The 16,088-nt window shown below is 45.7% G+C and overlaps 1 protein-coding gene across 4 annotated transcripts in view; it reads left to right on the top strand.

Moving 5' to 3' along the window:
• MPP2 (MAGUK p55 scaffold protein 2) overlaps nt 1-11,979 on the top strand; it is an 83,076-nt gene extending 71,097 nt beyond the window's left edge. For 3 of the 4 annotated variants that reach the window (XM_082194401.1, XM_082194403.1, XM_082194402.1), the window contains exon 13: nt 1,124-11,979. In XM_082194401.1, coding sequence (XP_082050527.1) covers nt 1,124-1,300 — 177 coding nt within the window. In that variant the 3' untranslated portion in view covers nt 1,301-11,979. The remainder of the gene's footprint in view (nt 1-1,123) is intronic. The other variant, XR_014212741.1, reaches the window with a different exon arrangement.
• Nucleotides 11,980-16,088: the final 4,109 nt, after the last annotated feature.

Genomic DNA, 16,088 nt, shown 5'->3' with positions numbered 1-16,088 from the left:
CTCCCGCTGCACAGCTTTAACAGGCCATAGATTATGTAATGGCCAAAGGGCTGGGTTAAGAGGAATGTTTCTGCCTGGCTCCTAAAGACATGTAATGATGGTACCAGGCGAGCCTCTCTGGGGAGAGCATTCCACAGATTGGGAGCCGCCACAGAGAAGGCCTGTTCTCTTGTTGCTACCTTTCAAACCTCTCTGGGATGGAGGGAGATGAGATAGCTATCTTCAAATATCTAAAGGACTCGTTGCCACATAGAAAATGTAGCAAGCTTGCTTTCTCATGATCTGGAGCAGGCACCCCAACCTTCGGCCCTCCAGATGTTTTGGACTACAATTCCCATCATCCCTGACCACTGGTCCTGTTAGCTAGGGATTGTGGGAGTTGTAGGCCCAAACATCTGGAGGGCTGCTGGTTGGGGATGCCTGCTCTTGAGGGTAGGACGGCTTCAAGTTAGAAGAAAGGAGACTTTTTGGATTACAGTGGACCCTCGGGTTGCGAACGTGATCTGTGCGGGTTGCATGTTCGCAACCAACAGCGTTCGCAACCCGCATCTGCGCATCTGCACATGCGCGGGTTGCAATCTGGTGCTTCTGCGCTTGCGCAAAGTGCGACTTAGCGCTTCTGTGCATGCGCAGCCGCCGAAACCCGAAAGAAACCCATTCCGGTACTTCCCGGTTTTGCTGGTCCGTAAGCTGAAAAAACGCAACCCGAAGCGTCTGTAACCTGAGGTATGACTGTATTGGGTTATTGTTTTTATTTTGAGGTTTTATATTTTGAGGTTTTATATACAGTGGTACCTCGGGTTACATACGCTTCAGGTTACAGATGCTTCAGATTGCAGACTCCGCTAACCCAGAAATAGTACCTTGGGTTAAGAACTTAGCTTCAGGATGAGAACAGAAATCGTGCTCTGGCAGCGCGGCGGCAGCTGGAGGCCTCATTAGCTAAAGTGCTGCTTCATGTTAAGAACAGTTTCAGGTTAAGAACGGACCTCCGGAACGAATTAAGTACTTAACCCGAGGTACCACTGTATTGAGTTTGTTCTTTGAACCGCCCTGAGACCTCCGGGTATAAATTCAATTAATAATAATACTACTAATAATAATAATTTGCATGTCCTGCCAGGATGCCGACCTGAAGCGGACGGTTGATGAGAGCTGCCGGATCCAGCGGGGTTACGGTCACTACTTTGACCTCTGCTTGGTCAACGACAACATGGAGCAGACATTCCAGCAGCTGCAGGAAGCCTTGGAGAAGTTGCACAGCGAACCGCAATGGGTCCCCGTCAGCTGGGTCTACTAGAGGGACGCCCCGCCTCTCCTCCTTCTCCTCCTCCTCCCCACAGCCTCAAGAGTGTCGGCTTTGTCCTCCTCACTTGGCCAAGAATCCCAGATCTCTTAACCTGCAGCACCCAGCACATGCCCCCATCCCTTGACGTCTTTCTCCTTTCCCCACCCACCGGGCACCACCTGAATAGCCCAGGCAAATCAGGTGCAACAAAAAAGTTGGCTTTATTAGATTCGAAAAGCAAAGGTGCTTCCTTGACGGTCCAGCCCCAGATCACCCCCAACCAGCCAAGAACTCTGCCACAAATGAGGGGGGGCTGCTGTCCCCCCCTCCTACCATTGCTGGCAACGCAGGAAGAATTCATCTCATGGCGGACGTGGGGGTTGGTCAGAGGGGTCAAGCCAGGCTACCAGTTACCCACAATGCCTTGCCCCGTCGGCTCCACCCAATTGGGTCCTCTGATTGGGTCAGGCGGAAGAGGGGTGGGCAGGAACACAATGCCTCTCCAGTCACAGCTAACTCACTGCCAAAATCACTGCTTTGTCGATGGACCACAATCTCAATATTGCCAAAAGAACTGGTAGCTTGGGGTGTTGCCCCTTCCTGCCCCCCCTTGCCCCCACCGAACATACCACGCTGAGTAGATTGGAGGAGGGGAGTGGCGAATGCCTTGCCAACCTTGGTCAGCACGAGATTTTGCGGGGTGTTGGAAAAACGGCAGAGGGACGCCTGAAAAGGTTTGTAAGCGAGGCAAGGAAGAATGTGATTGGAAGATAGCCAGGTGGTGGGGACTTTACACTTGGACTTGTTCCCCTGGGCCGTGGTGGCCGGCGGCTGAACGAGATCCTTCGGCTTCAGTTTAGCTGTCTGTAAAATGGGGCTATTTAATATGGTTTGTTTTTGTTTTACGCTGTTTGCGGGCTCCTTCGCTGCAAATATCCCCAAAGAGCTGTTGGGCGCATTGTGTCTGGTACAACCTGGGTCTCCCTCGGCCTCCCCATAGACCCAAAGACCTCTCTCCCTGCCCCAAGCTCTTTCAACTCTCCTAGGCAACACTGGGCAAGGTGGGCTTATGGTTCGACTCTGCAAAAGGCAGCGTCGTCGTACCAGCAAGGAAGTCGTTCTTCTCCAGCCTCTGGGAAGCTGACCCGCTAGTAGGAAAGCAGCGCAGGGAGGCTGCGAGGGAAACCCAGGGCTGGCATCAGGGATCAGTGTTGGTGGGCACCTGCCACGGCCCACACCTTTGCAAGGGGGGCACCACTACCTCCCTGCTCCTCAGCTGACTTCTTGCCTCCAAGCATGTAAACATTAAGAGCATAGAGCTATAGCATGCTGCCTTATGTTCTCCCTGTAGGTGGATGCATGGATCTAGCCCGGGGAAGAGTGGGCACCTTAGAGGGGAAGTGGGGGGGGGCACCATGAGACCCATTGTCCAAGGTGCCCCACCCCTTGCAAACAAACCCCTAAAAGCACCACCAGAGAAAGCAATAGCAATTACAGTCACCTTTGATCCTAATCCTTGCTGTTCCTGCCCACAGCTCTCTTTGTCCCTTTTTACAACATCAAAACACAAAACAGATGATCAGGCATTTAAAATCCGTAGCACAGAAATGCGGGCTGCTTACGTGAAGCCCACTCCCCTCGCGGATTCCGCTTCCCGGATTTCCCGTTACCTGCAGTTGCTTCCCTCAATTTTCAGGGTTCTCCTTTTCTCCTGCCAAGGACCAACAATCACTACCTCACAACTCTATGGCAGCTGTTAACTGGCGGGACTACCCGCTGCAGGGCAAGGGCAGAACCTTGGAGTTGGGGAGTTTTTTTATTTCCAGGTAAAGTAAAAAAGCTTCTCTGCAGTGCTTCTCCCACATGCCAATTTCTTTCTCCCCCCACCTTAAAAAAAATGAGACCCGATTTCCTCCCACCCATCACCCACCTCTGAGATGATGCTGAGTCCGTGGGGAGCTGGTCATCAGGGCAACATGGGGCAGAGCCCAACCAGTATATTTGCCACTGTATCTTTGCGAGGGAGGAGGGTGGAGAGAAACCCAGAACAAAACGAACCCATCTCAGGCAGACCCACACTTATGCATCGGGCCCAGCGGTTATCAGGCTACTTTCATGGGGTCAGGAGAGGGAGGAGGTTATAGAGCTGGGATATTTTCCTTTATATGTCAGGAGAGAGGATAGCTGGGTCACTGCCCCAGCTCTCTCTCTCCCCCCCCCACTATATTATGAACATTCCTCCTAATTTGTTCACAGAAAGTTTGTGGGGAAAGGTAGACACTGTTGGTTATTTATGGAGCAATTTTTTTTGTTTGTGGAAAGGTTAGGCCATGTTTCTCATGCACTTCCCCATCCTGGTTGCAAGAAGTTCAGTTTTGGGGAGAGGGAAGGGGCAGCAGGTTTGTTGTGCAAGAGCACGAATCAACTGCAAGAGTGTGCTACCTGAATTTGCCAGGGGCAACCTGGTAGCACCTAAAGTCCCTGGCCAGGTTTCCTGTTTCTTGCAACACCCAGCGTTAATTTGAAAAGAAAAAAAATAGCAATAACTCCACCTGCTGGTGACCTGCTGTGTGCTTTCCCAGTAACTATAAAACCCACTTGCTCACGGACAAAACTGCAAGGAAAAGGCAGTGCATTGATACTGTTGGGGGAAATATTGGGGTTCAGTACCCAAGACCCTAGACAGCCAATAATACGCAGAGTCCAATTGTCTGCCAAACAGAACATTTATTTATTAAATCACCGCAGTGCGTTCTGGCTTACTCTCACCGTGCTGATGGGGCAAGCGGGACCCTGAGAGCTGAAACACACTGCTATTTCTACCAAACATATATTAAGATGTGTTTCAGACATGGCGAGAGTCAGGATTTTCCACTCCACAATAGCAAGGCTGCGAAACAGGATCCGTTGTCCCCTCATTGTTTGCTCAACAACCTTCCTTGGGAGATAAGCAGGTCTGGAGATAAGGGCTACGTGAGGAGGACATCTGCGCTTATCAGTTTATGCAGACCTGACATTCCACCCAGCCCAGAGTTGCAGGCGCCTCCTTGCTCACAAACACGTTTCTGATTCTTACATCTGTTGATAACTTCAGATTTTCAATTCTCACCCACCCGCTGCCCGGCAGTACTCTGTGAGTGGTTGCTGTTGATGTGGTGGGGACTGTCAGGAGCTTGTCCTACTTTTGAGTAGGACCCTGGCAGAGACACATGCCCGACTGGCATGTTCCCTCCCTCCTGGTCGATCAGGAGCTTCAAAAGCTTTCTTCTGCCCAAACATCACTGCGACTGATGCCAACAGACATTGGCACACGTAGGGATCCGCAGTCTTTGCAGCTTGTGTAACAGACCTCAGCAACTCAGCATTTTGGCTAATCTACTTTATTTACATATAAACACATGGAGCACTGCAACATGGCTCCCTCTCTCTCTAGCATCAGACAGCAAAAAGAAAGAACAAAGGACATAGTCCCACTTCATGGAACACAGTAACACAAACATCCTGTCTCTGTCACTTCCCACTCTGTGGAGTCAAAACATACACCGTCATGTGATAGACAAAAATCCCATGACTGCAATCGTGGAGCAGGAATTCTAACAGGGACTGCTTCTTATGCTCCACAAATATAAAGAGGGGACGATGCAGAAAGCTGCTGCAGACTGCACACCCAGTACCCCCCCCCCCAGTAGGGGTCTAGATAAATTGAAATGGAGAAGTTGTGGAACAAGGAGGCAAAGCAACCCCCCCCCAAGAACAATAAAACGGGGGTTTCAGAATAAACCTGCTCATCCCCAGGAGGAGGAAAAAGCACAAATCTCTGGCTTTGGAATATTGGTAGACGTCTCCTTCGAAACTGCCATCATATAATCATAGGAATGAGGAAGCCGTGGTTCTCTGGATGTTGTCAAAACCCAATTCCCATTGGTTCTGGCCACCATGACCAACACTGAGCAGTGATGGGAGCTGAAACCCACCAATATCTGGGAAGGCCAAGCCTTCCCCCTTCCCCTCTTGGATCCCAAACGCCTTGCGAGTCAAACGTTTTGGCTCCCGAATGCCGCAAACCTGGAAGTGAGTGTTCCAGTTGGTGAACGTCCTTTGGAACTCGAACATCTGACGCGGCTTCTGGTTGGCTGGAGGAGCTTCCTGCAGCCAATCTGAAGCCATGCCTTGGTTTTGGAAGTGGAACGGGCTTCCGGAACAGACTCCGTTCGGCTTCCGAGGTACCACTCTACTTGCTTATCCAGAAGGAAGGGAGCCTTGTTGAATGTGGCAGGACTTACTTCTTAGTAGACATATTAAGGATTGTGCTGCGGCGTGGATGCAAATCTGGCAAGATAAAATCAGTGCTGGATTACCAAACGGGCATCGTAGGCACCGGCCCCATGCCTTTTAGGGACAATGGATCAAAATAATATTGATTTGATCTTGAAAGAAAATTACGATCAAACTTTCTTAGTTCCATGTCATCCCTTTAAAATCAGAAACGTGTTAGGAGATAATTTGTGAGGGGGACCATGAGATTTCAATTCCCTAGAAGCCTCCACAGAGTTTAATCCGGCACGGGCTAAAATCCTCATTTGAATTTGCCTTATGGCAATGCCTTCTCTCCAGACACAGTGGGAATGGTTTGATCTGCGGCCCTTTCCTTCTTGCCACCCTCCCAAGAAGCACGCCTTATTTATTAGCTTCTCAAATAACCACTCTTTGGGATCTTAACTCTCTCATGATCAGTGGCTTCCAAATCTTTCTCATGTGCTTTTGATATCCCACAAAATGTATGCGTGCATGAGTTTTTAATTTTGTACAGATAGCTAAAATAGAGGAGAGATTTATGTACCTTTATTTGGGGCGGGGAAAACATATATTTAAAGTGAGAAAAATCTATATAAATTGGTAGCAGTTACGGGTGCGCAAAGAGCAAACAAGTATTATTATTAACTGTAGCACACTGGCTAGAAATGGCCAAAAGGACACGCCTGATGTTATAGCAAAACAGGCGTTAAAAATCAAAGCAGATTTTTTTTTGGGGGGGGGAGGCAGTAATTTAAAAGCAGTTATGCTATTGTTTACATGGATTAAGTCACAGAGCGGGGGAGGGGCTGCCTCTTTTGGAGCAGTCACCATTTCCTATTCCTCTGAGGCCCAGCTGACTCACAGACGTAGCTACGTAGTGGTCACTCAGAATCCAGACATGGGTTTTGTAGAGGGTGTCTGGCAGAAACTTGCCAATTATTATACTGCCTTGTGGCTGCAGTGGCATAGCAGAATTGCTGGATTTACAGTGGGGCCGTGGCACCCACTGAACTTAGTGGGACTTAATTCAAAGTAGATACATGTGCGGGGTTGAGCTGTTGGTGACATTAATTGTGTGCATTCCCACCAATGACTCCTAGGTTCGTTCCTAATAGGGTTTTGCTTATATTTGCATTTCTGCTTGGAATCATTTAAATTTTTAATTTTTTTTACTGCAAATGCTCCTGCGGTTTTGTCCTGTCACCCACTTCTCATGGTTTGGATCTTTGTACCTGCCCATCTCTCCGTAGTAGTTCTGTGCCTCTGTTCCCTTCTTTCTTTCTTTTACATGCGTCTCTTAGCTGGGAGAAAGATAAAGTCAGGGACTTGCATCTAAATGGGACCACAAATACCGGTATTTTAAAGCTTTGGGCTTAGTGGGGATGGGGCACTTTTGGGGTTCAGCTTCAGGTAGCGAAATGTCTTGGACAAGCACCGACCCTGTTTTATTCCTTTTTGGCCACATTTGTGCCATACTTTTAAAGCACTGTGTTGCCATGTTAAACAGTCATGGCTTTCCCCAGAGAATTCTGGGAACTGTAGTTTATCAAGAGTGGTTAGAAGACTCCCTCAGCTACAGTTCCCAGAATTCCCTGGGAAGAGGGATGGACTGTTAAACCACTCTGGGAAGGGACCTGGGGTTTTCCTATCAATTCTCAATGTCCTTGACAAATGTCAGCGCCCAGAATTCCACAGAGGATGCCACAACTATTTAAAGTGGAATCCTAGTGCTTTTAAATTTTTGACATGAATGTGTCCTTGGCCTCCTCCATCGCTTTTTTTATCTTTCCCCTGTTTCCGGTTGAGCTAACATTCCCCCTAACACATTCCCTCCATCTATCTCTGTTTTTAAAATAATAACTGCGGGTTTTGCCTGGGGCTCCACTCACAAGTCTTGCTTCCAGTATTATATCAACGACTACAAGGGCTAAATATGTTATTAAAGTGAAACTTTAGGCATAAAGAACACCACACGCTTAAAATGCACGATGAAATCGCAAGAAGTGGAAAGTCTGGAGAACAGCCCCACTTCACGGACCTGGCAGCATATAGTGGCTTTCTTTCCCCTTTATTTATTTTTTAAAACTGTTTATACTGTGCAACAGAGTCTCATACTGGAAATGTCACATTCTTAATTTCTCTCTTTCTCCCTCTCTTTTGGAAAGGGGTGCACTCTGCTGTCATGTATTTTTACTGTTACCTTTACTTTAAAGAAGATGAACAGTTCAGTATCTTGTCTATTGTGTGTGTGTGATAGAAAAGTCGTCTCTCTTGAGAGTGTCGTGTTATTTTCAGTAGCGCCACATTTTAGATGGTGTTTTTGTCCTGGATGTTTCGAAAGCTCGGTAGCTTCTCTTCTAACTGATTTGGTGGGTCCTTTCCTCTTGTCATTGCTATAGGGTGGGGGAGAGAAGCATTGTACACGTTTTCCTGTTCTGAATTTTTATTATGGTTATTATAGTTATCTATTTATTTATTTATAAAGAACGATAAGAACAACACTTTCCGATTAAGAGCGTTCGGATTTTTCCCTTGCAGCTGCTGCAGGCAAACTCAAGAGGGTGCTGTGGCCAGAACAATATCTAGGTACAAACTGGACCAATACAGTGGTACCTCGGGTTAAGTACTTAATTCGTTCTGGAGGTCCGTTCTTAACCTGAAACTGTTCTTAACCTGAAGCACCACTTTAGCTAATGGGGCCTCCTGCTGCTGCCGCGCCACCGGAGCACGATTTCTGTTCTCATCCTGAAGCTAAGTTCTTAACCTGAGGTGCTATTTCTGGGTTAGTGGAGTCTGTAACCTGAAGCGTATGTAACCCGAGGTACCACTGTACAGAGGTTTAGATTCCAATACAGTGGAACCTCGGTTTTCGAACATAATCCATAATTCCAGAATACTGTTTGACTTCCAAAACATTTGAAAACTGAAAGAGGAAGCCTCAGTTCAATAGGGAAACTCAAAACGGAAGCCACTTCCGACGTTCGGGTTCCGAAGAAACGTTTGAAAACCGGAGCATTTACTTCCGGGTTTTCGTTGTTCAGCAGCTAAAATGTTCGAAAATGGAGCCGTTCAAGAACCGAGGTTTGACTGTACCTATTTTACTTTATTTTATTTCAAAGCATTTCTACAGCTCTCGCTTGCAAAACCAAACAAGCCTCAAAGCAGTTAACGAAAAGATAAAAAAAGAAAACCAGGGGAAAAATACGACACTTTAAAAGATACAAAACATTAAAATGCTAAAGCAGATGAAACTTCACGTCACCTATGATCTATGGCAGCTACCCTGCCACCCTAGTTCTGGTGTTAGTGTTCAAGTTATTGCTGTGCTGCGAACCCCTTGGTTTTGGTTTTTTAGCAGGACGCCAAGGAAAACTTTGAAGGAAAGCTTCACATCTGAGGTGGCCAAGGGGTTGTAACTCTTACTCTCCTTTCGCACTCCTGAGGAGATGAGCGCAGCAACCCCAGAGTTGTTTGCGACTGGACTTAACTGTCAGGGGTCCTTTACCTTTACCTTTTTAAACATCGCAATATATCAATATGATATCTGAAATAAGGATGGCTTTGTGTTGCATTGGCTGGCTTCACAGTTTTCCCCACATTGTGACTTTTGCACAGTGCACACACATACACACCATGATTTGCGATATATCGCCAGGTCAAAAATTATGACACTGATATGACGATATGGACTGGTTTTGGACTATAGAGTGTTACCTTAGTTCCTGAACTTCATTTGTTCCAGGAGTCCGTTCGACTCCTGAAAACGTTCGAAAACCAAGGCGTGGCTTCCGATTGGCTGCAGGAGCTTCCTGCACTCAAGTGGAAGCTGTGTCAGTCAGACGTGAAGCATCATCACGACACTTTCTCCCTGGAATGGCAGTGCTTCATCACCTCAGCAGTGTCAGGCGCCGGTCACAGTGCCCTCTTGGCATCTGGCCTGATGTAGTTGGTGACAAGCTTGTTGCCATTGCCACAGTGCAGTCCAAAGAGCAAAACATTGCTGGCTGTGAAGCCGGGAAGGAAAGGGCTCCAAGCGAAATCAGGGTGTGGCGGACCCAGACAGTGTGCCAGGAATTCCATGCGGCTGAAAACACAGGAGACGATGACCTATTTATCGACACCCTACATTTTTCCCTGACAGAGACTCAAAGCGGCTTACAGTCAAATTAAGAAGTGCTGAAACCACACACAGAGAGAATCATTTAAAAAAATATAATAGAATTGTTATGCGTATGCATAATGTATATGCAGGGATTTTTTTTCAGCCGGAACTGAACTCCTGTCTCAGGTGGGTCCCATCGCCATTCTCAGAGCTGCTGCACCTCTTTTCCTAGAAAAATAGCATTGGAAACACAAGGACCAATCTAACTGAGTTTGAGAAATAAGTACACAAATTTTAAAAATAGGAAAGGATTGGTGTGTGTAACACTAAAGGAAATGGACCGACACAGCAGATGTTTTAATATCAGAACAGACATGGAAGGTCATGTTTATACAGAAGTTCAAATGTACCATATTATGTAATGTTGCGACATTAGTTGTGCGTACGGTATATTTCACAGAATTGCAATGCCATTGCTTTTCCAAAGAGGCGCTGCAGCCCCCAAATAAGACACACATTTGCGTAAAATTTGCATTTGCTAATTCATACAAAGTTACCGTATTTCAAAAAGTGAAAATCCAGACACAAAAGTTGCTGAGCTTTGTTTGGCAAAGTATGTGGCTGGTTTTTCCCCATTTTATTTCAGGTGGAATAAAGGCGAAAGTGGTGCTGTTGGCTACAGTGGTTGCTGCAGCAGACAATGCACCCTGGTGGTATGCAAGAGATTTGGTTTCCTTTGCATTTTAATGCAAACCAACCAAGCTGGCTCTTCCCCGAAACTATTCTTCAATCGAAATCCATCTTCTTCAGAAACTGCACTTCCTTGAATGAGCAATACAGCTCTCCAACGCATGAGTACATATACAAAAAGGCATCTATAGGGGGAAAGTATTTGCAAAAATGCATGAATTAGTGAAAGCAGCATACCAAAATGAGTTATCTTAGGGGAAATCGCGCCCATCAGTAGGTGCACTGGTTTATGCTAGGCGAGAGACATGTTTATATTATGTGCTGACATGCAACGAAATGTGGGAAGAGCAACCTATGGAAGAATGGCTTCTTACCATGAAACAAAGGACTGAAACGCCCCCAAACTTAGAAGATTCTGATAGATCGGACCAAAATTCAGCTTTGTGTTCCCGCTAGACATGGCCTGAGAGCCCCGCTTTCAGAACATGGAGAACATGGAGACAAGAGCTCTAGTAAAATGAGAGGGTTTTTTAAATGCTAGGAAGCAGGCTTGGTCTCAACAACAGGGTGCCAAAGCAGGAGTCAGAGGAATAATAATACAACAAAAACAACAACAACAACAACGAGATGGCAGTGGCTGGGCAAGAGGATAGGATAGGATTCAACTGGACTGTAAACTCCAGCCCCTGAAACTAAAAAAACCACATGCTCTCATTTTAACACTTCAATCTATATGCCTGAGATATTTGGAATTAATCTGGGTCCAGCCCTGCTGTTAGGCAGAGTGAGGAGGATGCCTCGCGTGAAGGATGCTTACGGGCAGCAGAGGGCAGCAGCGAGCAAGTTGTTGGAGGACCTGCTGCCAATGCAGATGTAAAATTCAGGAACCAATCTGGTTGGCTTCTTTATCAAATTCAGACTGCTCGGGGTGGGGTGGGGCAGAGGCAGGGGGAGAGATGATAAGCTCATTAAATAAACTGCCCTTTTAAAGAAGCCCATCTCTCTAGCGGTGTAACTGCCCAAGGATAAAGCATGAACACTGCCAAACATTTACCAGCTTGGGGGAAGACTTGGACCTCAATGGAATCACTTAGCTGCGATTCCCTCATTGCAGAGGGTTGGACTAGATGACCACTCGGGTCCCTTCCAACTCTACAGTTCAGTGATTCCATGAGAACAGGTTTAAGGAAGCTTAGGCCCTCCAGATGTTGCAAGCATGGCCAGTGGCCTGGGAGCTGTCGTTCAGCAACATCTGGAAGGCTTAAACCTTCCCCTTCCCTGCAATAGACAATAAGAACGTTACCTTTGCCTCTCTTTCTAAAAATCTGTTTCTACCTCTCCAACTGTTTGTCTGGCGTCGGTGGCTGTCCTGGTTGTTTTTTATGTTTACACTTTCCTCACTTTCCCTTTTCTTCGTGCTGTTTTATACTCCTAATTAATAGGAGAAAGAAGTAGCTGCTTTTGAGAACCCAGGAGGCTGTTGTAACTTATTTTCTTCTCCCTGGTGCACGTTGTGCCCCTGTAGCCACTACTGAAACGGACCCCTTTTGTTACACATTCCTGTTGACTTTTATTAAATTTCAAAGAAAGAACACACAAAATTTGAAGCACTTGTCTTCTTGTGTCTTCTTCCGGCTTCTCTGGCTGAAACTCGTTGCATTTTGGGGAAATTTGGAACACCAGGGTTTTCTGTGCTTGTTAGCAAGACAGAGCGTGCATGATAGCAACTCGTCCGATTGCCCCACTCTTGAGAAATGCAAGTGATGGGCGATGTTCAAGCTTTACTCAAGAGTAGACCCATTGGGATTTAAGAACACTGCAAAGGGTCCCAGTGGTTTTCACTTGGGCCCATGCTTTCTAGGCTTGGGCCTGAGTGGTTTTGGCCTTGCTGTTTTCCTCGGGAAAAGGTATTCTTTAGCAATAAATTGGAGCAAACATCTATCTGGAGAAAAACTGTCTGAGGTTTGCTCCAGTTCAGTGGTAAATATTGGGTTTCCCTGGGGGAAAGGAGCAGGGCAAGGGCAAGTCTGGATGAGCCAGATGCCTAGGGTTGCCATATGTCCGGTTACCATCTTTTGGGGCAATTCCTCCCCAAAAAACCTTTCACCAAAAAGCTCAACTTTTTGTGTCCAGATTTTTACAGCTTGAAATATGGGGAACCCTACACAAGTCAGGCCCATGTACTGCTGGTGAATTAGTGAGGCATCAGGCATAAGCCTGCATTTTATTAATGTTTGATCAGGGCTTGTATATTAAAGAGAGCTTAAAGATTTTCAAAAGTTTCATGCCAGGCAGAAGACCAGCAGCTTACAGAACCTTGGCAATGTTTTCCTCCTAGACAAGGGGCCCCTTGATTTATAGCAGAAAACAATTCTCAAAGTCGTAAAAGCTGAAATTACAGGCTGAGAACGGACACTGACCCTACATGTTACAGAAGATAAAAAAGGCAGAGATAAACATAATTAATAGTTGGTAAATAGTAAAATAATACCAATGTGCCTCCCAGTAAAATGAGCCAGATCTTCTTTCTAAGGTTAAAAGGCCAAGACCAAATGGAAAAGCAACTGGCTGGAGAAAGGGGGGAATGTAAAAAGGGGAAGAGGCTTTTCCCCCCCTATTTTATTTTGAGGCTGTAAACTGTTCCTTCCTTTTTACTTTGAGGAAGTTTATCCTTCTAAAAAGCTATCTATAATATATGAAATATGCTGGCTTAAATGTAATTATGCAAAGGATTTAAGAAATGCTAGATTCTTATTTCATATAGTTGTAAGAGTTGTATTTATCCTGAAATTAAGTCAGCCACCAGTCTAGCCCCCTGCCAGACAAGAGACGCCATCCAAGCAGTCCTGATATATTAGTTGTCAGACATTTGTTTAGAAACCTTCAAATGAAGGAGATCTTTCAATGTTGATGTGAAACTCAAGATCCTTGACATATGTTTAAGATAAAAAATTAAGATTAACCATTTGTTTTAGAAGGCAAGAGGGTAAGGAGGGCAAGAGGTGAGCTGGTAATTAAGATTCCTTGTTGAGACACATGTAAGATATATTACTACTTATTTGTCATTTATAGATGTAACAATATATAGCTCTTTGTGTTCCATATAAGGACAGGAGGATATGGGTGTATCTTTTAGGATTGGTTATAGCAATCAGCCAATAGGAAATTCAACCAGGCTGATTGGACAGAGGCAGCCAAAGGAGGAGCAAGGGGCCTGGGCTGAGGGAATATAAGTGCTGGCCATAATGGCAGGAGCCCAGGCCAGAGCTTGGTAACCATATACCACTGTGCCTCTCATTTATTTGTCTGACAAATAAATTATTATTTTAATTTCTCTATTGCTGCGTTGAATATTTCATTCCAGCTAAGCGTTAACCACAAGCAGGGTGCTACATTAGGACCTCAGTAACTGCCCACAGACAGGACGCGGGTGGCGCTGTGGGTTAAACCACAGAGCCTAGGACTTGCAGATCAGAAGGTCGGTGGTTTGAATCCCCACGACGGGGTGAGCTCCTGTTGCTCGGTCCCTGCTCCTGCAAGTATATAAATAGGTACTGCTCTGGTGGGAAGGTAAAACGGCGTTTCCGTGCGCTGCTCTGGTTCGCTAGAAGCGGCTTAGTCATGACCCGGAAGCTGTAGGCCGGCTCCCTCGGCCGATAAAGCGAGATGAACGCCGCAACCCCAGAGTCAGCCACGTTTGGACTTAGGTCAGGGGTCCCCTTTACCTAACTGCCCACAGACGCCGGGTGTTGGTGCCAAGCCTGCCTTCAATTTATGAGCTTTAAAACCTTGCTTTGCGAAGATTTTGGTTTGTCTTCCAATGTAAGTCTGCAGAGCAGTTCAGTCAGTCGTGAAGCACCGTCGTGACACTTTTCTCCCAGGAATGGCAGTGTTTCACCACCTCAGCAGTGTCAGGCGCCGGTTACGGTGCCCTCTTCGCATCTGGCCTGATGTAGTTGGTGACAAGCTTGTTGCCATCACCACAGTGCAGTCCAAAGAGCAAAACATCGCTGGCTGTGAAGCCAGGAAGGAAAGGACTCCAAGCGAAATCAGGGTGTGACAGAGCCAGACAGTGTACCAGGAATTCCATGCGGCTGAAAACACAGGAGACGATGACCTATTTATCGACACCCCACCTTTTTTCCTCACGGAAACTCAAAGCGGCTTACGGTCAAATTAAGAAGTGCTGAAACCACACACAGAGAGAATCATTTTAAAAAAATTCAATAGAATTGTTATGCATATGTATAATCTATATGCAATGCTTTTTTCAGCTGGAGCTGAGCTCCTGTCTCAGGTGGGTCCCATCGCCATTCTCAGAGCTGCTGCACCTCTTTTCCTGGAAAAATAGCATTGGAAACACAAGGACCAATCTTATTGAGTTTGAGAAATAAGTACACAAATTTTAAAAATAGGAAAGGATTGGTGTGTGTAACACTAAAGGAAATGGACCGACACAGCAGATGTTTTAATATCAGAACAGACATGGAAGGTCATGTTTATACAGAAGTTCAAATGTACCATATTATGTAATGTTGCGACATTAGTTGTGCGTACGGTATATTTCACAGAATTGCAATGCCATTGCTTTTCCAAAGAGGCGCTGCAGCCCCCAAATAAGACACACATTTGCGTAAAATTTGCATTTGCTAATTCATACAAAGTTGGCATTGTTACTTCTGAGCAGTGCTTTTTTTCTTCTAAAAAGAATATTTAGGGGTACTCTCATTTTCAAAAAGTGAAAATCCGGACACAAAAGTTTTTTGGCAAAATCTCCAAGAAAATTAGAGCAGATTTATGCCACAAGGTGCCATAGGAAGGCACTGGACATAGTAAAAGATCCATCGCATCCTGGTCACTGTCTCTTCGAGCTCCTGCCGTCGGGACGGAGATACAGGACGATGCAGACAAGAACGAGCCGTCTTAAGAACAGCTTCTTCTCCAGAGCGATCTTGGCCCTGAATGGGAAGCCTGGACTTTGAAAATCATCTAATCTTCCTTGCTGTATTATACTGTATTGTTTTAACTAGTGTTTTTATAGTTGTTTTGATTTTGTGTGGAGTGCTTACCTGGGTGGATGGAGCAGCCAAGTAATTTTGTTGTCCCCGAGAGGGGGCAATGACAATAAAGATATTATTATTATTATTATTATTATTATTATTATTATTATTATTATTATTATTATTTTTCTTCAGCGGGGATAATCAACACTCCTGACATTGCCAAATCCCAGTAATGTCTGAAAAATCATGGGTATATGGCAACCCTAAATTTATAGTAATTGAGGAACAAGAACAGGAGAAGGCTATTTGCTTAATCACTGTGGAAAACTGTGTGTTGGATTCAAGTCATTTCATTTCCTTTATTTTATTTCTGTGCTGGTTTTCACTCAACATGAGTCAAAAAGCAGCTTACATACAATAAATAATAACATGGCAGAACATCGCAATTACAACATAAATCAATCATAAGCCTTTGGGTCTCATCCAGCAGGGCTAGATCTGGAAGCCAAAGTGTGTGTGTGTGAGAGAGAGAGAGAGAGAGAAAGAGAGAGAGAGAGAGAGAGAGAGAGAGAGAGAGAGAGAGAGAGAGAGATTTGTACAGATTCCTTACCTACAAGTGACCGTAGCATTGCTTTGGAAATCACAAGCAAGGTGATATGCTGGATAACATTTCAGATGAACACAACCATAACAAGAACCAGGGGAAGGA

Source organism: Podarcis vaucheri (assembly GCF_965113315.1).
Source record: "Podarcis vaucheri genome assembly, chromosome: 13".
Lineage (NCBI taxonomy): Eukaryota > Metazoa > Chordata > Lepidosauria > Squamata > Lacertidae > Podarcis > Podarcis vaucheri.
Note: the sequence above shows the minus strand (reverse complement) of the source record. Positions and strands in the feature narration are given on the sequence as shown.